The 22,193-nt window shown below is 38.3% G+C and overlaps 1 protein-coding gene across 2 annotated transcripts in view; it reads right to left on the bottom strand.

Moving 5' to 3' along the window:
- Positions 1 to 22,193, bottom strand: part of NSMCE2 (NSE2 (MMS21) homolog, SMC5-SMC6 complex SUMO ligase) — a 306,778-nt gene that overhangs the window by 223,554 nt on the left and 61,031 nt on the right. For both annotated transcript variants that reach the window (XM_049765797.1, XM_049765798.1), the window contains exon 2: positions 16,427 to 16,533. In XM_049765797.1, the coding sequence (XP_049621754.1) occupies positions 16,427 to 16,533 (107 nt within the window). The remainder of the gene's footprint in view (positions 1 to 16,426; positions 16,534 to 22,193) is intronic.

Below are 22,193 nucleotides of genomic sequence, written 5' to 3'. Positions count from 1 at the left end.
GGCCCACTCCCAGCTGTGCTCAGGACTTATTCCTGACTCTGTGCTCAAGACTCACTCCTGAGGTGGTTTGGATAACTATATGGTATTCTCAGGATTCAACCTGGGTCAGCTGCATGCAAAGCAAGTGCCCTACTGGCTATACTATCAGCTGGCTCTTCATGACCACTTTTAAGAAGGAATGCAGGAGAATTCATGAAAAAGTAGAGAAGACAAGAGCACTATATGGCGTATTTGTTTGTTTGAGAGCCAGGGGTTCAGTCACATTCAGCAGTGATCAGAGGACTAAATGTGGCGACGGTGATTGAACCAGGATCAGTAGCATATAAGCCTGGTGCCTTACCTTCAGGTTCCAAACTGACTTTAAATCTCTTTGCACAGGTTATTGCAAAATCAAATAGGAAAGCAAGTTTATAAAATTTTAAAATATCCCAATTTAAGATGGCATTTTCCCTTTGCTGCCTCTTATAATTCCAGTGTGAAGAGTACAGAAAAACGAAGGTGGACAGACTGTGACTAAAAAAGGGTTCCTACCAAGTTGGAACATTACAGTGAATGCTCAAATAATGGTCAAGAAATATCACAGTGAGTTATGAAATAGTGTTATCAGTATTTTCACTCTTGGCAGTCACCCTTCAGTCGTAACTCTTTCAGTATTGGCTTCAAGGAAGCTCTTTCATCTTTCTGGGTAATGATAACCGAATTCTAGAGATAATCTGAAAAGTACTCTATGGATGACTTTTGTTTTATAGATTTTATAATTTTCATGAGGTGCACTGACCTCTGATTCAGTTGGTGATAGATGAAATTCATTTAATCTAACAGAGGATACTTTTATCCTAAGAGTTAAAATAAAAATTTGATAACTTTATTTGTAGGAATTCATTAGAAACATCAGTATGCTTCATATCCATGGATCAACTTGTATACTGTGACATAGATGTGGAAGACAAAGAAATTGAAACCAGAGTAACCTTGCTAGAATTTCATGATATTTAAGAATGTTAGAAAACAGAACTGTTGTACCTCTAAAATAAGAGATTTTATTTCTCTCTCCTTCAGTTCCTATAATCATATTAGATAATTTTTCCCTCCCTCCCTCCCTCTCTTCCTCCCTTCCTTTCTTCCTTCCTTCCTGTGAAGCAAAAGTGTTTTTTTTAATTGAAACTTATTTAGAAAGATGTGAGGAGAGAGGAAGGGAGAAGTACCTGTTGAAGAGAGAACATAGGCATTCAAGGATCTGATGCCTGCCTGTCCCACAGTTCCTATGCCTTTTACCACTTATCCCTGTTTTCTAAGATTCTTAAATATCATGAAATTCTAGTAAAAGTTACTCTGGTTTCACTTTCTTTGTCTTCCACATCTATGTCACAGTATACAAGTTGATCCATGGATATGAAGCATACTGATGTTTCTAATGAATTCCTACAAATAAAGTTATCAAATTTTATCTTAACTCTTAGGATAAAAGTATCCTCTGTTACATAAAATGAATTTCATCTATCACCAACTGAATCAGAGGTCAGTGCACCTCATGAAAATTATAAAATCTGGGCCCGGAGAGATAGCCCAGCGGCGTTTGCCTTGCAAGCAGCCGATTCAGGACCAAAGATGGTTGGTTCGAATCCCGGTGTCCCATATGGTCCCCCGTGCCTGCCAGGAGCTATTTCTGAGCAGACAGCCAGGAGTAACCCCTGAGCAACGCCGAATGTGGCCCAAAAACCAAAAAAAAAAGAAAAGAAAAAAAAAAAAAGAAAAGAAAAGAAAATTATAAAATCTATAAAACAAAAGTCATCCATAGAGTACTTTTCAGATTATCTCTAGAATTTGGTTATCATTACCCAGAAAGATGAAAGAGCTTCCTTGAAGCCAATACTGAAAGGAGAAAATTATCTAATATGATTATAGTAACTGAAGGAGAGGGAAATAATGCAGACACTAGGCTCTTTTGTCCTCTTGGTGTGTCCAGGACTCTGATCTCTGCCAACTTCTACAGTCTTTGCACCATGTGTCACTACTCCCTGGCTGCCCTACACCAGGAAGCCCCACTCTGCCACTTGCCTCGCAAATCTAAAACCATGTTTACACACTAGCATCCCCATGACAACTTTACGCTTGATGGCAAGTGTTTCTGGTTGTGATTTCTTGCCTCAAATACTTCATAATTGCCCTCTAGGAAAATGGGATCACTGGTTATTTTCCTGGAAGAGCACTGAAAAGCATGATTGGATACTGACATTGTTAGATTAACAGATTATTGAGAGTAAGAGTGTTGAAATATAAACAGACACCACAGAAATTTAAAGGATAATCAAAAATTATTTTGAGACTCTTTAATGCTACAAAATGAGAAAACCTAGAAGAAATGAATAAATTCTTGGACTCCTCTAACTTCCCAAGAGTGAACCAAGATGATGTGGAATACCTGAATAGACATGTCACTATTGAGGAAATTGAAATGGGAATTCAAAAGGTTTCCCAAAAACAAAAACCCAGATCCAGATTAATTCACTACTGAATTCTTTTCAGATCATCAAAAAGGACTTATTGCCTTTTATTTTTTTCTTCCAAATTCTCCCAGGAAACTGAAGCAATAGAAATTCTCCTGGTTTCTATGAAGCTAACAATACCCTAATACCAAAAGGGGTGGGGTTGGAGTGGGGGGGTGAGAGAGATGGGAGACAGAATATGTGTGTGTGTGTGTGTGTGAGAGAGAGAGAGAGAGAGAGAGAGAGAGAGAGAGAGAGAGAGAGAAGTAAAATACCTGCTCCAGAGGCAAGCAGGGGAGGGTAGGTGGTAGGAAAACAAGGGACATTGTGTCCTTTATGTGCACTTTACTTCAAATCAAAGTGTCTAAAAGGGATTAAAAGAAAGACTTGAAAGAGAGAGAAATTTTCCTATACATGGATATACATGGAATGTTATGCTGAGTGAAATAAGCCAGAGGGAGAGAGACAGGCACAGAATAGTGTCACTGTGGGTTTTAAGAAAAATAAGACATTTTTGCTATACCACTCCTAGGAATACACCCTAGGAACACAAAAATACAATACAAAAATCCCTTCCTTACACCTATATTCATTGCAGCACTATTTACCATAGCAAGACTCTGGAAACAACCAAGATGTCCTTCAACAGACGAATGGCTAAAGAAACTGTGGTACATATACACAATGGAATATTACGCAGCTGTCAGGAGAGATGAAGTCATGAAATTTTCCTATACATGGATAGACATGGAATCTATTATGCTGAGTGAAATAAATCAGAGAGAGAGAGAAAGACGCAGAATGGTCTCACTCATCTATGGGTTTTAAGAAAAATGAAAGACAGTCTTGCAATAACAACTTTCAGACATGAACGGAAAAGAGCTGGAAGTAACAGCTCACCTCATGAAGCTCACCACAAACAGGGATGAGTTTAGTTAGAGAAATAACTATGTTTTGAACTATCCTAATCATGAGAATGTACCAGGGAAATAGAAAGCCTGTCTAGAGTACAGGCGGGGGTTGGGTGGGGAGGAGGGAGATTTGGGACATTGGTGATGGGAATGTTGCACTGGTGATAGGTGGTGTTCTTTATATGACTGAAACCCAAACACAATCATGTATGTAATAAAGTTGATTAAATAAAAAAAATCATAATCATTAAAAAAAGACATTTTTGCAATAATTCTCAGAGACAAAATGAGAGGAGGGCTGGAAGGTCCAGCTCATGACAGAAAATTCACCACAAAGAATGATGTGTGCAGTTAGAGAAATAACTACATTGAGAACTATCATAACAATGTGAATGAATGAGGGAAGTTGAAAGCCTGTCTACAGTACATGCAGGGGTGGGGTGGGGAGGAGGGAGATTTGGGACATTGGTGATGGGAATGTTGCACTGGTGAAGGGGGATATTCTTCACATGACTGAAACCCAACTACAATCATATTTGTAATCAAGGTTTAAATAAAAATATTAATAAAAAAATTATGATTGTTCTAGGAATCTAACTACACCTGTCTACACACACCTGCCAGACACAATCTAACCCTGGAAGCTTTTATCTATCAAAGTTTACCCTCACTATTGATGAATTGCCTAGAAACTGGAAAATCTTTCCCCCTGATTATCAGCCTTATATTTTTTAAGTGCTCTGACCCATTCATTCCACATGGGTCAGTACTTCAACTACAACCTATGGATCAATGTTGAATGTCTATGTGTATGTGGTGGACAACTCGATGTCTGTCTAATCTGTTTTGTACACAATGCCTGCCTACGCTGTGTAAAGTCTGTTATATACAACCCTACCCACCCATTCCCTGCTACCACCTTACAAATTCTCTTCTCTCCTCTTATCCTCTCAATGCTGATCCATTATCATAAAATGGACCTGTTACCTGTTTTAGGTAACCTTAAAACACTGGTAGGCTAGGAGTGGAGGTAAAGGATGATGCAGGAGGTCAACACTGGTGGTGGGAATGGACCTAATGAACCGTCACTATATACAACTGAAATAAAACTATGAAGGACTTGTAATGCACAATGGTCTCAATAAAAGATTAAAAAAATAAAAAGAATACAGATTGTGTATTACAAATGTCAAAAAACTTGCGATGCTTTGACCAAAAAACACAGTAAGGGGCCTGAACAATAGTACAGCGGGTAACATGTTTGCCTTTATGTGGCTGACCCAGTTTTGGTCCCTGTTTTGATCACATGTGGTCCCCTAAACCCTCCAGAAATAACCCGAGCACAGAGCCGAAAGTAAGCCTTAAGCACTGCCAGGTGTGACTTGTCCCCTTTGTTCCCCAAAACCAGAAACACAACGAGAAATCATCTTCAATTTCAACAGTGACAGTTCACTGTGGACAGGATATGCATCTTCACTCCGGAATCACAGTACTCTTCCTTGCCAATACAACTGCAAATGTATGTTCTCCCTCTCTCCCACACACAGCCCTACCCCTTACTCCCTCCCACTCCCGTTGGGGGTTTTTTGAGGGGGAGGATTAGGTCTCACTCAGCTATGCTGAAGGTGTACTCCAGACTGTCTATACTCAGAAGTCATTCAAGGTGGTGCTCAGGAGACAGGTGCTACAGATTATAGATTATAGCACCTTAACATATTTCCGGCTCCATGTTCTTATTCAGAAACACCTTTTCACTTAATTCCATTCTACTTATATTCTTAGATGTCAAAATTTTACAGGAATTGCCCATTTAAAATGTAGTTGGCAATTTGCATAAGATAAATGGAAAAATACATTTCCATTTCCAAACGGTGCTATTAATACACAAAAATTACTTAAAGTTGTAATCAAGATGTCTCAGTAATTATATACCCCAGTGCACAAAGAGGAGGTATTTGAGTGACATTTCCTCCAAGACTTTATGTAAAATAGCAAAGAAAACATCAAAGTAGTCACTGAATTACTTAAGTTTTTTACTTTAGCTTCCCAGTCCCAAGCCTAAGATTCCCAACCACCCCCCTACACACACCCTATCATTAATTAGTATAGGCCAAAAGGCACAATCTCACTTCATCTGATCATTATATACTTATATACCGGTATATACTAAAGTTAGTAGGGAACTTTAAATGCAACTGGTCCAATGCCAAGTGGCTCGCTGGCCCCTTGACCTGGATTCTGCCCAATCCTCTCTGGTGACAACACTGTTAAGAGAATTAAGTTCCCCAACACCTTTGCCTTGCTCCTTAGGTGCCTCCCAAGGAAGAGGCTCCTTCTTATGCTTCTTTAGGATGACATCATGCTTCCCTGAAGCCCACTCTACATTTTTTTAAAAGCAATCTTATATTTATTTGTGAATTGGTTAGATAGAACATTACAAATATATTGGTCTAAAATATTCTAGCCCTCTTCCAGTACACACTATTTTCAATGAAAAACAGCAAACTATATACATTTGAGCTAAAAATTCCTTTCTGATATTACATGAAACTGATTAGGAAAAGTATTTGTCCTTTACAGAACCTTTTAAGCAGTGTTATTAATTAATAAAACAAAATTGTTCTGGGTGTCTTCAGGCCCTCATTCTTCATCCTTACCATCAAGAGTTACAAAACTCAGACTTAAGAATGTAATGGGGGGCCGGGCGGTGGCGCTAAAGGTAAGGTGCGCCTTCCTTGCCTGCGCTAGCCTTGGACGGACCGCGGTTCGATCCCCCAGTGTCCCATATGGTCCCCCAAGCCAGGAGCAACTTCTGAGCGCATAGCCAGGAGTAACCCCTGAGCGTTACCGGGTGTGGCCCAAAAACCAAAAAAAAAAAAAAAAAAAAAAAAGAATGTAATGGGCTCAGAGGTAGAGCAGGAAAGTCTGAATTTAAGCAAGCAAGCAAGCCTCTTCCTGCCCCTTCTCATCCTCTCCCTGGTCACTTAATGCTCCTCTAAGACATGTTCTACCTTGGAGTTAAACCCTCATCTTCTTCCTCTGGATTTCTTATTTTTTTTTCCCTTTTGTGGTCTTAGGGCACACCAGACCAGTTAAATTCAGGGGCTATTCCAAGTTCTTTGCTCAGAAGTGATCCCTAATATTGCTCAGGAGTCCTTAAGTGGTGCCAGAGAGTCAAACAGAGATCACAGTGCCCCCAGCCACATGGAAAGCACATAAGTACTTTACCTTCTGCACTACCTCCCTAGCTCCTTCAATGTGCTATTTTGTGTCTGTCAAACTTGTTTGAGAGTGATAATAAGTGCATCAATTCAGTATATTCATCTTAAGCTTTTCTATTTTTATTCAACAAGGCACAAGAGATTTAGAAACTGTTTTCAGGGGCCGGAGCAATAGCACAGCAGTAGGACATTAGCCTTGCACACGGCCAACCCCGGACAAACTCAGGTTTGATTCCAGGCATCCCATATGACCCCAGAATTTGCCAGGAGCGATTTCTGAGCACCTCTGGGTGTGACTCCCCCCCACCCAATAAAAAAGAAATTGCTTTCTTCCCACAATTGAAAATGCATGATTTATAGTCAACCTGATCAGTGATCCTCTAAAGTTCTCCATGTCAATCCATCTCCCCACTCCTCTTTGTACTGACAACCAGCACCCATGCCAAAGAGTGGGGTAAGGGTCTAAATCCAAGATCTTTAATATTATTTACTGTGCTGGTAAAAAGCTTGATATGGAAAGAAATGAAGTGACCCACTAAAATGTACTAGTGTTCATCTAAATTTCGAAAGGAATTTATTGATACATACAGACAAAGTCCAATGTCAACAATGAGCAATTTGCTCTACGCAAAGACAGTTCCAATGGACTATAGAGATAGTTTAAAGAGCAGGAACACATTCCTAGGCCAAATTCAATCCCTGGCATAGTCCCCTGAGTACCGTGCTGTGATCCCACTGACTCCCAATATCTACATGACCAAGCACAAAAAGGGTCAAAGAGTTTGACCAAATACCAGAACTCCACTAAAAAGCCATTTGAGCATTTATACAAGTATTCAGCTGCCAGGATTGCCTGATGCCACTGAGGACAATGTCTTTGTACAGCTTAGCAGGTGCACCCACTGTGGCTCACAAAGGTCCCTCTGCTCTTCCTACCAGTTCTGCCTGGCCCACAGCCTGCCCTTCTCTAACTTTCCAGAGAAGAAGCTCTTACATCCAGTGAGAGTGTAGGCATCCCTCTCTTCTCTGGCTGCCCTAGAAATTCTTAGCACAAATACACTGGCAGGCCCAGTGCTAATCCTGGAGGAATAAAAGGTGGCAGGGGGGAGTTGGAAAAATAAGCACATTTCTCCAAAAGGATTCTGTGACTCCTTCCTCCAAAAAAAAAGTTTTCTAGTGAAATAACTTTAGGAAATTACCAAATACTAAATTCCTCCTTTGGAAAATCACAGTGCATAAAAGCTTATTAAAGGCTTTGGTGTCTTTAAAGAAATTCCTTTAATCAAGCATTCCCCAAACTTATTTGACCACGAAATCCTTTTTGACCCTATTATACTTACTCACATCCTGATTAATTAGTATTATGAAGTAAACCTTTGACAGTGCTATGCTAGAGGGCACATTAAGATCCAGTGGAGTGTAAATGTTTTATAATTCTGATTAAGATCCAACATTTAATAACCCACAACACTCTCAGCTAGACTTCTATAAACTACCCAGAAAAATCAGTCCAAAATGTTCTATTCTTGCAATTACATTACTAGATAGATTTGCACCTGAACATTTAGAGTGCACTCCAAAACGCTACTGAAACAACCTTCTTTGGAGAATAAGTGGAGGAGTTCTGAAGCACTGCACTAGAAATTCCTTGCCAGTAACCAACCACAGAAATGAAACCATCCCATGGCCAAGTAGTTAAAGAGTCAATACCTGAAATGAATCTTATTTTTGTCCAGTTTAATTTCAATAAAAACAATGTACCCAGAGTTGAAGGGGCTCATATTGGAAAGGTAACTGATAGCACATAGCACTCTGCAATGCTGGGAGTAGGAGGCAGAGAATTGCTCTATTCTCCGATTCTTTCCCATCTGACTACTAGAAGAGTTCAATCCATTCTCTATTACTTCTCATCTTCTAATCTGCTCACAAGAGCAATATGTCATCTGTCCTCAAAATTATTTAACCCTGCCCAGGGAACTAATAGAGATCCTTCCTCTTTTTGTTAATGAGTCACAATATGTAAGGCAATCTCATGTTCCAGCAGTAGGTGCTTACATTTAATAAAACCCATCTTCTCAGACGAAACTTCATAGGATACTATAAACTATTATTAGTTTCTCAAGTAAGAAATGTTTCCAAGACCAGTTTTCTGAACAGCTAACTGCCAACATGCACACTCCCCGAGCTGATTTTCTATTAAAGCGACATTCTGAGAGTCAACTGGATGCCCCATTTATAAGGGGCAAAGCTTATAACTGAAGGGTGAAGGGTAAGAAGGCAAGGGAAGTTATATGTCAAATGCATTGACAACTGGTTGCATAATGACAAGACTGAAGTAAGCTATACCTTTGACCCACCTTAGTCTTTTATTATATCTAAGATTAGGTTGGTTTCAACAGCTTATGGCAGATATATTTTCATTCTTCTAAACTCTCAACATATTAGTTTTAAAAGGTAGATTAAATGTTCAGGTTAGCTTATTAAGTAAAAACCACATTACACTGGGCAAATTCATGAACAGGTTTATAAAAACAACACAAGTAGGCAAATCGATTTTCTTTCTAAGCTTTGGGTAAGAGTTATTAAATACTGACTTAAAAAACAAGTCGCAGCAGCCCAATTTAATTGTGCTAGTATCTTATTTAATCTGTAAGATAACGAAGAAGGTAGAAGAGGAAACAAAATTATACAACTACTCTAAATTTATAAATACATCAACGAAGTTTTAAGCAGCACATCCTGAAAGAACAGATTAAAGGAAAGTCTAATAGTTATTGTAATATAAAGTTTACTAAAGAACATAATCACCATGATTAGAAACAACAGAATTGTAAATGTCAAAATGCAGTTAGTTTCCTCAACACTAGGACTGGCCTAAACAGAAAGCACAAAGAATGTCCATTTATCACTGATTGCTAATAACATGTGACCTCAAACAGAACCTTTCTGTCCATTTAACATTTCATTTCACAACTTTATCCTCAAAGTTTTTGTAATTAGGGGTTGGAGTGATAATGCAGCGGTAGGGCATTTGCCTTGCACGCACGCGACTGATCCAAGATGGACCTTGGCTCGATCCCCAGCGTCCCATATGGTCCCCCAAGCCAGGAACGATTTCTGAGCACATAGCCAGGAGTAACCCCTGAGCGTCACCAGGTGTGGCCCAAAATCCAAAAACAAAAACAAAAAAATTAAAATTAAAAAATACCTATGAGAATTAAGGAGATAAAAAAGTCACAAGGACCATCTCATAATAATGGCTGATTCTTTATCATGATTTATCTGAAAAAGAATCATGGCTATAGATTTAGTTTTAATGCATCCTATTAAACATTTCTGCCCTTGATAATTCTGAACAAGATAAAAAAATGTCTCATTTCAAGAGGAAAAGTAGCCTGAGAAGCAGAATGTCAATAATAAAATTATTCCTTTTATTTTTTTTTTTAATTTGTTGTGGGCCAGAGGCAGCAATGCTCAAGGGATATTCTGAGTTCTGTGTTCGGGGGTTGTTCCTGGCAACGCTTGGAGTACTCAGGATGGAACCTGAGGCTCCCAGTTGAGAGCATACAAGCATGTGCTCAATCTACTAAACTATGTTTCTAGCCCTGAAATTATTCTGAAATCAAATACTGCCATGACTGTTATTACTAAGCACAAGTCCTAGAACATACAATAGTAGACGCAAATATCTAAGTGAGTGTTCATTGATAAATCTTGGGCAAATTACACAATGACTGTACATCCTTTAAACTTTCTATCTAAGTAAGCCACCTATGGCAATGTGTTCAGTAATGAAGTACATACTTGCATGTGGAGAACAGAAAAATAAAGGTTTCTCTTTCCTAATTTTCTCAAATTAGTATTTGATTGATCAAGGTATTCTGAAATTGACGTCAAGACAGTCACACAAAAAAGATGTATCTATATCTCAGGTAAAAATAGAAACTTTTTAGACTGTAAATGCCTTGTTAGAGCTCATTAGACCAGCACCCTAAGTATATATTATGTCCTAAAGTTATTGTCAAGGAACATTATTATCATCCCTTTAGAAAACACACAACAGTCACTACATGTAGTATGCATTATTAGATATGTGTCTTTCCTTTTAACTTTGAACTCACTAAACAATGAGGGCCTTGTGAGTTTTGCTGACTGACGTACTTCTGGCATCTACAAGAACCTACCTAATACAAGGTGCTTCATTAATATGTATTCAATAGACAGCTGAGAACAAAAAGTCAGCCAATGAGGCCCCTTTCTCTGTACTCAACAAAAGCTTAGAAATCAAGAGTAAGAGAGTTAGGGTAATCAAAGGTCTGTTCAGAACATTGCTCTGCTCTCAACATTGAATAGCAGAGCTTTTCTCTAACACTAACAATGATTAAAAAAAAAAAAAAGCAATTATGCCATGAGATCTATGTGTCATTTTTAATAGCTTTCAAAATACTTTCAAGCACATGTGAATATGACTGAAAGCCTCCAAGAGTTTCTAACAGAAAATCTTGTGGTTTGATATGAAAGAAACATTACAGGTATATAACCCACTTATCCTAAAAGAATTTGGAGAAGGATAATAATATTTATGGATGTTCAAAGAACTTCTTCAGTGCTCAGTGCAGAACACTCAGTTCTTATAAAGGAACTAAGGCAGAATCCTGGCTTTTTTTTTTTTGGGGGGGGGGGGAAATATATAACAGACTGATAAAAAAAATACTGATTCCATATTAAAAAAGAAATATTTAGGCTTGTAAATACAGTAGCTCTATTTTTCTCAAAGAACAAAGAAAGGCAATCTGAGAGCTTCTGATGAAGGCTGAAGGGACTTCCCAGGGATTGTTGGTAAGCTGAGCCATAGTTCTAAGGTTCCAAAATAAACTTCTCAAGACTTTTCAGAAATCTATAACCTTCAGAATTCTGTGAAGGTAAAAGTAGGAGTGATTTATTTAAATAATAAACTCTAGATGCTCTCTAACTTGAAAAAAATTAATTTTCTATAGTTATGAAAACTCATAAAGGGTAGATCAGAACCTGAGCAATTGGTACAGGAAGGCAAGCTGAGTAGCTCTTAAATGTCTCTGACAGAGAGAAGTTAAACGGGACACCTACAGATTCCTATTACCTATATGCCTTCTTAATAACTTTACTTAAAACAATTCTTTGTTTTAAACACCTTAATAAGATTTATGAATTCCAGTATAGGATAAGTCAAAGTCAATAAAAATTTCATTTCAAAGCCTTGGAAGAAAGCAAGCAAAAAAAAAAAAAAAAAAAACCTGCTGTTTTTTAATTAAGGAATTAAGCTTAGAAATATGACTTTCTATTAATTTAGGAACTTAAGGCCCCATCAAATTTTAAAAAAGTTAAAGTGTTTTGATTACTGTAACTAACTGAATCCATGGACTACTCTTGGGAAACAGGCAGTTAAGGTTACAGATTTCATAGATCGAAAGCATAAGGTTCTAAGTATTTCAGTTCCATGACCAAGGATCACAACTTAGAAGTCTGCTGGAATTTGAATTTGAAGGGTTTCTGATTCCAAGACCACTAAACTTTGCGAAGAACTATTCCATTATGATTTTTTACCTTTTTTTTTTCCTTTTCTTACCTCTCTCTATAACTTCAAACATGTAAATTGAACAACAAATATAAAAGGACTGGAGAGATATATAGGAATGATGAAGCCAACCCAGGTTAGACCCACACACCACATATGATCTCCATCCACCACCAGGCAAAATCCCTGAATGCAGAGCCATGAATAAGCCATAAATTCTGATAGGTGTGCTCATCAAACCACACACACCCCCGGCCCCAACAAAAAAGTATTTCCCCTCAAAGTAAGAGTCTTATTTTTATATGGTCCCAGACTTCAGAAATGAACTAAGGCATAATCCTGGTTTTTTGGTTGGGAAAAATGTAAGAACACTGATAAAAAATACTGATTCCATATAGAAAATACAGTAGTTTTATTTTTTTCAAAGGACAAGAAAGGCAGTTTGCTTTTCTGCAAATCAGTTTTAAGTACCTAATATAATAAAATGGTGAAGTGATATGGTTGGTCTTCAATCAAACTGTCATAAAGTACAACTCTGCAAAGAAAAAGGACACATTGCCTCCTCCAGAAAGATCAGGCACCTACCTGACAAGCATCAGGGCGGCTAAATTCAAGTCACTTTGTAATCTAAGGAGTGCATAGGGCTGCAAAGTAGGGTATAAGTCAACTAAATCACCCTTTCTGTTTAGTGATAAAGGTAGTAGAGTGTGTGCTCAAACCGCAAGAAATACAAGCTACTGCCTGCCTATGAGTAAAGCTGAGAGCTCAATCTTTATGTAAAAATACCTTAAATATCTATGCATCCTATAGTTTAATAGAGGGGAAAGTCCCCACTGAAATTGTTTCATCTCCAATATCTAGTTTTCTTATCTATAAACTACAGTGTGCTATCAGATTTGTGCAACAAGTAAGCCAACGTTAAAAGCTCTATAAAATAACTTCAACAGATCCAGAGAGTAAGATGGATCTGTAAGACAGCTATAGGGGCCAGTCATATGAGAGCAGAGAGGACATTAGCCAAGCAAGAAGCCTACCTGGGTTTAATTCCTCACATCCCTTATGTTCCCCCAAGCACCACCAGGAGTTATTCCTGAGTACAGAGCAAGGAGTAACCCCTATGCATCACCAAGTATAGTCAAAAGACAAAAATTAAAAAGGGGCTGGGACAGGTGATTTTAACTGATCTTTGGGAGAAAAGACATTTAATTTTATAAAGTTAGCCCTGCTCTTTCAGACAGTGGTCTTTAATGCTAAATATTAACATATGATTAAAAAAAAATCTGGTATCCCAATCCCACTCCAAACCAAGGAAATCTCTTTCTCTCTTGGTTTTTTTTTTTTTTTTGGGGGGGGGGGTAGTGGGGCAGGGATGAGTGCACACCTAGCAGTGCTCTGGCCTTACTCTTGACTCTGAACTCAGGGATCACTGCCAACAGAGCTCGAGGAACCATAAGAGATGATGGGAACTGAACCCTGACTAATCATGTGCAAGGCAAGTGGCCTACTACTCTCTGTCCTATCTCTCCAGCCCCAGAAATCACAAAGCCTTTCAGTCTATGGATTCACTGGTTGGTAGCAGTCAGGAGTTGTAAATCTCTGGCTAACATGCAAAAAAAGCAAACTCAGACCTCTCTTTAACACCAGGCACAAAGGTCAAATCAAAATGGATTAAAGGCCTTGATATCAGACCTAAAACCATAAGGTACATCAAAGAAAATATAGGAAAAACACTCCATGACATTGAGACTAAAGGCATCTTCAAGGAAAAAGACACTACTGTCCAAGCAAGTGGAAGCAGAGATAAACAAATGGGACTACATTAAACTGAAAAGCTTCTGCACTTCAAAAGGAAAGTGACTAGGATACAATGGTAGTATTCGCCCTATACCCATATAAGGGGCTAATATCAAAGATATACAAGATACTGACAGAACTTAAGAGAAAAACATCTAACCCCATCAAAAAATGAGGTGAATAAATGAACACACACTTTCTCAAAGAAGAAATACAGCACATGAAAAAGACACATGAAAACATGCTCCACATCACTAATAACTAATTTGCATTAGGGGGATGAAAATCTAAACAACAATGAGGCGTCATCTCACACCACAGAGAATAGCACACGTCACGAAAGTAAATAAATAAATAAATAAATAAACAAGAACAATCATTCCATGCAGGGAGAAAGAGACTCTTTTACTGCTTGTAGGAATACAGTCTAGTCCAGCCTTTCTGGAAATCAATATGGGTTTTCCTCAAAAAGCTGAAAACTGAACTTCCTAATGATCCAGCAATACAACTCCTAGGGACATACCCTAGGAACACATAAACACAATACAGAATGTCCTCTGCACTCCTATGTTCATTGCAGCACTATTTACAATAGCCAGAATCTGAAAACAACCCAGGTGCCATGACAACAAATGAGTGGCTAAAGAAACTGTGGTACAGCTACACAATGGAATAATATGCATCTGTTAGAAAAAATTAAGGCATAAATTTTTCCTATGCATGGATGGACATGGAAATTATGCTAAGTGAAATGAGTCAGAGGGAGAGGGATAGTTATAGTAATAGTCTCACTCATCTGTGGTTATAGGAAAAATAAAAGTAAATGATAAATAAATAAAAAATAAAAATAAATGGTAATAATATTCAGAGACAATAGAGATGAGGGTTGGGAGGACCAGCCCATGATATGAAGCTTGTCACAGAGAGTGGTTAGTGCAGTTCGAACACTTAACTGCACAGACATCTACCATGACAATGACAGTTGGAATTGATTGTACTGGATATCAACTGGGAGCTGAAAGGGAATAAAGTGATATGCATGGTACCCAACATTGAAAATAGTGTAAACCACAATATCAGAAAGAAAAAGAAAGGGAGAAAGAGAGAGGGAGGTAGGATAGAAAATGAGAGAGAAGGAAAGAAGGAGTGTGAGGGAAGGAGAGGGAGAGGGAGAGAGGGGGGGGCAGAATGCCTATCCCAACAACAGGCAGGGGTGGGGGGTGGAAGGGAAAAGAGGGACACTGGTGCATTGGTGACAGGAGAGTTGCACTTGGTGAAGGGTATTGTTCATTCTATGACTGAAAACCAACTATGAACATTTTTATAACCACAGTAGTTAAGTAAAGAAATTATTATATAGAAAATCTCTGGTTAAATGCTCTATTCTTTAGTTTCAAATGTCCTAATATGACTGATGCCCACTTCATATTTTCCTATGAAAAAATATTCACAACAAAGTTAGAGTGGCTAGAAACACCAGTTGAATGAGTTTTAGTACTGGAATTAATGTGTTCTAAGTTACTTAAAAATACTGCATTTAATAAGTACAAAACATAATAAAAGAAAACATGTTTAAAGCAGCAAAGTGAATACTTCATATAACTATAACACATAATTATGCAATGTTCATTAAATGCCATATTTTAAAATGTCTTTTCTACTGAATCATTGTTATCTTGGGAGATATTTGATTTTCCAAATTATCCCATGAACATAAGAAAAGGCAAATAAAGAAACCAGAAGTACAAGACAACCTATCACACAGGTATATGAAATCAGTTCAAAGGGGAGTTTCCACTGCTCAGAGGACAAAGGACTTCTCAGAAGCATTACTGCAATCCTATTGCTCACTTCTTACTCAACTTGGTACTGCTGAAAAAGACACTGCTATTGCTATGTTCCCACCATATCTGCTGTATGCCTGTTCCTGTCACACTCAAGACAACAAAGTTTAGTTTAGTGTCTGAAAAAATAATGCCAAATTTCTTTATTTTTCAATTTGCTTTGACATACTTTCCTATTATCTGATACTACACATATTGCAATAGATATATATTAATTATGTACTAGAGAATGAGAACTAAACTTGGTCTCAATGGTATGCTTAAGCGAATGCAATTATAGAAATAAATTCTGCACACATTTTAGCATTTATAAAAGTGCTTATAAAAGGACTTAGAAAATAAATTTAAGTTAAAAAAAGCTTCAAGACCCCTCCCAAATGTATGAAACCTAAACTAGACGTAACATCCTCATTAAACGTGGGTGGCCTAGCTTGGAAAATTTTTGAGATTCCTATTCCATGAACTTGCTGATTAAAACAAAACTAGTAGCTGCTACAGTAAGAAAAAGAAGTACTAAAGGTTAAAGAATTTTGATTTATATTTCTATTTTCAGATCAGTGAGTCAGTATTTTTAAGTCAAAAATCAAAAATAACCAGTTAAGAGGTACAGACTTACATGATTTATGGTAGATTGAACAGCCTTTACATAATGGCTTAGTTCCCGATCCATCACAGCAAATTCAATCATTGCCTTGTCCATACTGTATTCGCTACTCACTTCAGCTAAAAGAAAAAAAAGGAGCAATAATTACTTTCGATTTTAAAATGTCATTCTGGGAAGACTTACACCAATAAATTCTGTACTAGTCAATGATCAGCATGATTTAGTAAGGTATTACACATTTTTAAGAAACTTCCTCAACATATGCTTGCTTTATTCAAAGTTCTAAGAATGTGTCCAGTGAAAGGTCCCAAACGTAAAAAAAAATGGGAAAGGGATGGGATGGGCACATGCTCTGCATGCTGGACACCTGAATTCAATTCCCAACATCACACAGTATCCTAATTAGGCACTTACCCAGGAAGTGATCTCTGAGGACTGTGTCAGAAATAGACCATAGAAATAAATATCAGGTATGACCCAAGACCAAGCAACAAAATATAGACTCAAGACTGGACTCTAGACAGAGTTCTTTTCTTGCATGATCTGAAACCAATCGTGGCACTTTTGTCTATTTACTTCCCTTATCCAAGAAAATAATCTTCTTATGTGAGCCCCCCAAGACTGTATAGATCAATATGAAACGCTTCCACTTCTGGCAACTATAGTTTAGCTCATTTTAACATCTGATTTCTAACCACCTGCATCTTTGTCTTAAGTCATTTTCTTTATAATTTAAATGTGTTTTGTTGTCTTTCAGAGTTAATATTTTCAATTGCAAAATGTGTTACTGTGTATTTTAATGTACTTAGCCTGTTTTTAAAATGTATGTTATGCATGTATGCTAAAGTACATGTGTATAGAAAAGTTATAGGAACAAATAGTTCCCCCAATATAGTTTAAAAGTATAGGAACATGAAAGTTCCGGAATAATGCTTGGTAAAAAAGCATTAATAGAATTTTAGGTTACAGGTGTAAAGTATATTTTGCAAAAATAATATGTTTTTAAAAAAGGGCTGGTATATTAATTTTCACTCTATTACGTTGGTGCATAAAAATATTAAGAAAAGGAGGAAATGTTGGTGTACCTAGCTAAAACCCTGAAGTTGGGTGCAAAGACCCTAAGACCCACCCATATCTGGGAGGGGTCTTGGGAACCGGATAGTAGGCGTAACTTTACCTGCAAGCCCCTCCCATTCCTGGGAGGGGTTTGGAAAAAGGTAGATAAGGCTGGGACCAAGGGAATTCGGGGCTTTTGGCTCTTTGCCCTTTGGCCGTTCCTCTCTTGGCCCGGCTCGGCTCCCTGGCTTTTGGATCATGGGGCCGCATGGAGCCCAAAGGAAAGATGGCTGAAAGGAGTTTAGATGCAGGGCCAAGAATAACTAGTGCTTAAATGGTTATGAGATAGGCCACACACACGTGGTGGCTAGGGCTTGAATAAAGATGATTCTTCCTGAAGCCTGCCTGTGAGTGAGTCTTGATTACGCCGATTACCTGGGCCTGGAATTCGCCAGCTGGATGGGGATGAAGCCACGTGGCTGGGGCCTAAGCACAAAGGCCTCCATCCATCGCCATCCAGCCCCATCGTTAATTATTTCATGCTACAGGCAACAATGTACACAAACCCACCTACTGAGAATGAGAGAGAGCCAATGAGCATAGCAAGGAAGAGATTGATTGCAAGACAAAACAAAAGAGAACTTAGTGTGAGAGAATAAGAAAGAGAAGGTGAGAGGGCAGGACCATACAAGGCAGAGAGAGGGCAAGCCCTGAACAAGTCAGCCCTCCTGAAATTTCAGGTTGTATGGTTTGGGAAACCTTAGGGTGAAATGGTCTCACAGTGAATGTAGCCAAAAGAGCTCCCCTCCCCTCTGGAGAAATCCTCAAATAACTTCTACAAGTGACTAACTAAACAAATGATGGCAGAAAACAGTAAGAAAACCTCACAAACCTAAATGGTCCACAAAAACAAGCCACTGAGTCTGAACGAGAAGAAACAGATCTAGCAATGTTTCAGTTATTTAGTCACAATAGGAAGCAACTCTACTTATATGCACTGATATGAAAAATGGTATGAAAAGTTGTTCCAAAGGTAGAAATGAAAATTCCTTATGATCTAGCCAGCAACAGAGACAGGCACTTAACCACAGAACAGACAATATAAAGTCAATGTATGTTTGCCAACCCTGTGATCATAGCAGCAGTAACCACAATAGGTCAGAAATCGGTCAACCTAATAGCCTACAATAGATAAGAAGATGGATAAGAAGCTATGATGAGCATACCCATTGTACTAGTCTGCCATTTAAAAAAGAAGTTGATTATGCCAAAATAGATGGAACTTAAGGTGAATATGCAAAGTAAACTAACAAAGTAAAAGGCAATTATCAAATGATTTCACTCATGTGGAACATGAATTACAAAAGCAAATGAGCTGGCAAGAAGTAACAAAACTAACTCCTAGACTCAATGTACACACTCTGATGGTACCAAAGAAAAAGGTGGTAAATGGTGGAAAGAAAGGGGCTGGAGAAATAGCATGGAGGTAAGGCATTTGCCTTGCATGCAGAAGGATGGTGGTTTGAATCCCAGCATCCCATATGTCCCCTGAGCCTGCTAGGAGCAATTTCTGAGCGTAGGCCAAAGGAGTAACCCCAAATCATTCAAGGGAGGAGAACCCAAAGTAAAATTTAAGGAGGGCGGCCACATCTGAGGTATACATGGCCCATTAAAAATATTGTTAAGATGTCATTTTGACAGCCAAGATTATAAAAACAGCTTGAATGAAAACAAACATGCTATCCTGGATCTGCACAGACTGGCCACAGCCTGGGCTCATCTCAACATCAAGAAAAGCTCTGGAGATTAGAGTCTTCCCTACCTCTGAAGAGAGATGGGACTGACCCCACTCCTACAGAGGATAAGAGGCCCAAGGCCATCTTCCGGCTCATCATATTGACTTGACCTCTGCATCTTTACATCAGCCAACCCTAGGTTAACACTGATGTGACAGAGAAACCAAAGGCAGAATGGCCTAGAGACACTGGAGATCCTCTAGGAATGAAGGAAACTTGGCACATACTTGTCTCAGGGTAGGCTAACACACTACTAACCTGACTATGGCTTGGAAATTAGCAATGACTTGCTTTGAAGGCAAATTTCCCTGCTTTGGCACATAATGGAAAGAGATGAAACCAGGAGATGCATCAGGACACCCTGACTTTGACACAGGATATGTGCTAACACCAATATTTCCAATTATTGAAACCTGACAGTGAAAAACCATGATTGAGGAGCACCTTTCCTGGGACCTTAAAGAAGGACTTTGGGTTTAGAGAAATTAATGTGCCTGAAGCCAGTAAAAGCAGGAGGCTTCATGGGTAGGGATACCCTGTTTCTAGGCCAAAGGTTTTTTTCTATTTTTTCAACTTTTGCTGTGCCTTTTCAAAATACTGCCAACATCTTTATCTTTTAGAGGCATCTGTCCTTTTCTTAGAACCATGGGATGTGAAGTACTTTGTTTTGCTACAAAGTCAATTAGAGGGAGATGTTGGATTATTGAATTGTACCCTACTCAGCATTTGTTCTCCACCTTAGAGTGTGATCTGGTGAATGGATTACTGGGTCCCTCTCTACTTAGTATTTGTTCTCCACCCTAGGATGTAGTGGGTCCTGCTAATAAAAAGCCTGGGTTTCAGGATGGCAGAGCATTCATTCTCTAAGCTGCCTTCCTTTTTTAGGAGCAGGCAGCATGTGTGTTAGAATTCCTGGCTTGAGTGTTGAAATTCCTGAACCCATTCTTGTCCCTAAAATAAACTAACCAAAAAATGCTGTTTAGCTTTTGTCCTTATCACTATGTATTTGCTACCAAGCATAAAGACAGCAAATATTACAATTGTATTAACTGCCTGATGACCAGAAAGACTATTTAAACATTTCATAATTCTAGCAATCCTAACACAATGGTTTGTGACTTCCCTATAGCCATTTTACTCTAGGTTTGTTGTTTTTTCTTTAGTAAACTATTTAGGAGTTTAAGGTTAATACATAATTTACTTTGATTTTTTCCATTTGTAAAGAAAAATACATATTTTCTCATTTTCACTGTACATAACATATATAATAATTCACTCAACTATCTAGAAAATCATAGTGGGATAGGGACAGAATATTAGTGCAGTGGGTAGGGAGCTTGCCGTGCACACAACTGACTCAAGTTCAATCACTAGCATCCCACATAATCCTCCATACAATCCCAGGAGTGATTCCTAAATATAGAGCCAGGAATAACACTTGATCATTACCAAGGATGGCCAAAAACCAAAGCCAATAAATAAAAAATTATGGTGGGTTCTTTCTTTTGCTCTCTCTCATCTCTCTTTATAAATATCTGTATTTTAATAACCTAAAGGAACTTTATTATTTTTATTTTATTGTAATAAAATTTTACAATACTTTATTTAAATACTTCCTCAAGGAAGACATATAGCCAATAAGGATATGAAAAAATGTTCATTGATAATAGCAGGGGATATAGATCAATCAGCAATAAGATAGTACCTCACACAAGTGAAACTTACATACCTTAAAAAAGACCAAAAACAACCAGTGTTGGTGTGGATATAGAGGGATTTATACCAACATCTACTGCTGATGAGAATGTCTACTGAAAAATAATATGGACCTACATTTCCAAAAATGAGGGATTAAGTGGGCTTACTAATGCAGTGAGATCAGCAGATAGAGATAAATGGAAAGGGGACCCTAGAAGTCCGCTGGGGCATGAGCGAGGACCCTGAGACAGTTGTGGAAGGAGATGGACACTGTGGTGGGTGGTTGGTGGTGGTGAAGTGTTGTTGAACGTTGTATTCATAAAAACCTATAATTAACAGCACTGTAAAATTGTAAATCACAGTGGCTAAAATAAAAACTTGAAAACAAAACAATGAAAAATTTAAAGTACGAACTGCATTTGTTGTTTTTTTGTTTTTTTTTTTTTTTTGGTTTTTGGGCCACACCCAGTAACGCTCAGGGGTTACTCCTGGCTATGCGCTCAGAAGTTGCTCCTGGCTTGGGGGACCATATGGGACACCGGGGGATCGAACCACGGTCCGTCCAAGGCCAGCGCAGGCAAGGCAGGCACCTTACCTCTAGCGCCACCGCCCGGTCATACCAAGCTTTCTCAGGATTTACTCCTAGCTTTGTGATCAAGGATCACTCCTGGAAGATGGGGAACCATATGCTTAGTCAGGGAACAACTTAGGTTAATCCTGAGTAAGGCAAGCACATTAACTCCTATGCAATATCTCTAGTCCCATAAAATCTGGTGTTTTTATTTCTTTCATTAATGCAACTGAAACATCCTCAAAGCAAGAGGGAACGTACTAGTAGATCTTTCATTTGAAATATAAGAAATGAAAGTTTTGTAGGGGTTTCAATAACTCAGTTAACAAAAAAAAAAAAAATAACCACACAAAAATGTGCATTCAACATGAAAAATTCTATAGAAGAGTGTGCTAAATAGAATGTGGCTCAATTTATCCCATGGATAAAAGTGAAACACCAACCAGAAAACAATTTCTAATACAAGAGCAGGAAGACAACACTTGCCAAAAAGAAATAGAGATGGATGGCCCAGTGTTTGGATAGCATGAAAACTAAGGGAAGATGTGTGAGAGGTCTGTTGGGACAAGTAGAATCAAGAATGCTCTGGGGCTTAGTCAAAGAATTGCTGAAGAGATGAATAGTCTAAAGCAAAAAAGAGAGAACAGAAGAAATCAGG

The sequence above is a fragment of the Suncus etruscus genome, chromosome 19 (genome assembly GCF_024139225.1).
Source record: "Suncus etruscus isolate mSunEtr1 chromosome 19, mSunEtr1.pri.cur, whole genome shotgun sequence".
Taxonomy (NCBI): Eukaryota; Metazoa; Chordata; class Mammalia; order Eulipotyphla; family Soricidae; genus Suncus; species Suncus etruscus.
This window is presented reverse-complemented; position numbering and strand designations above follow the sequence as displayed.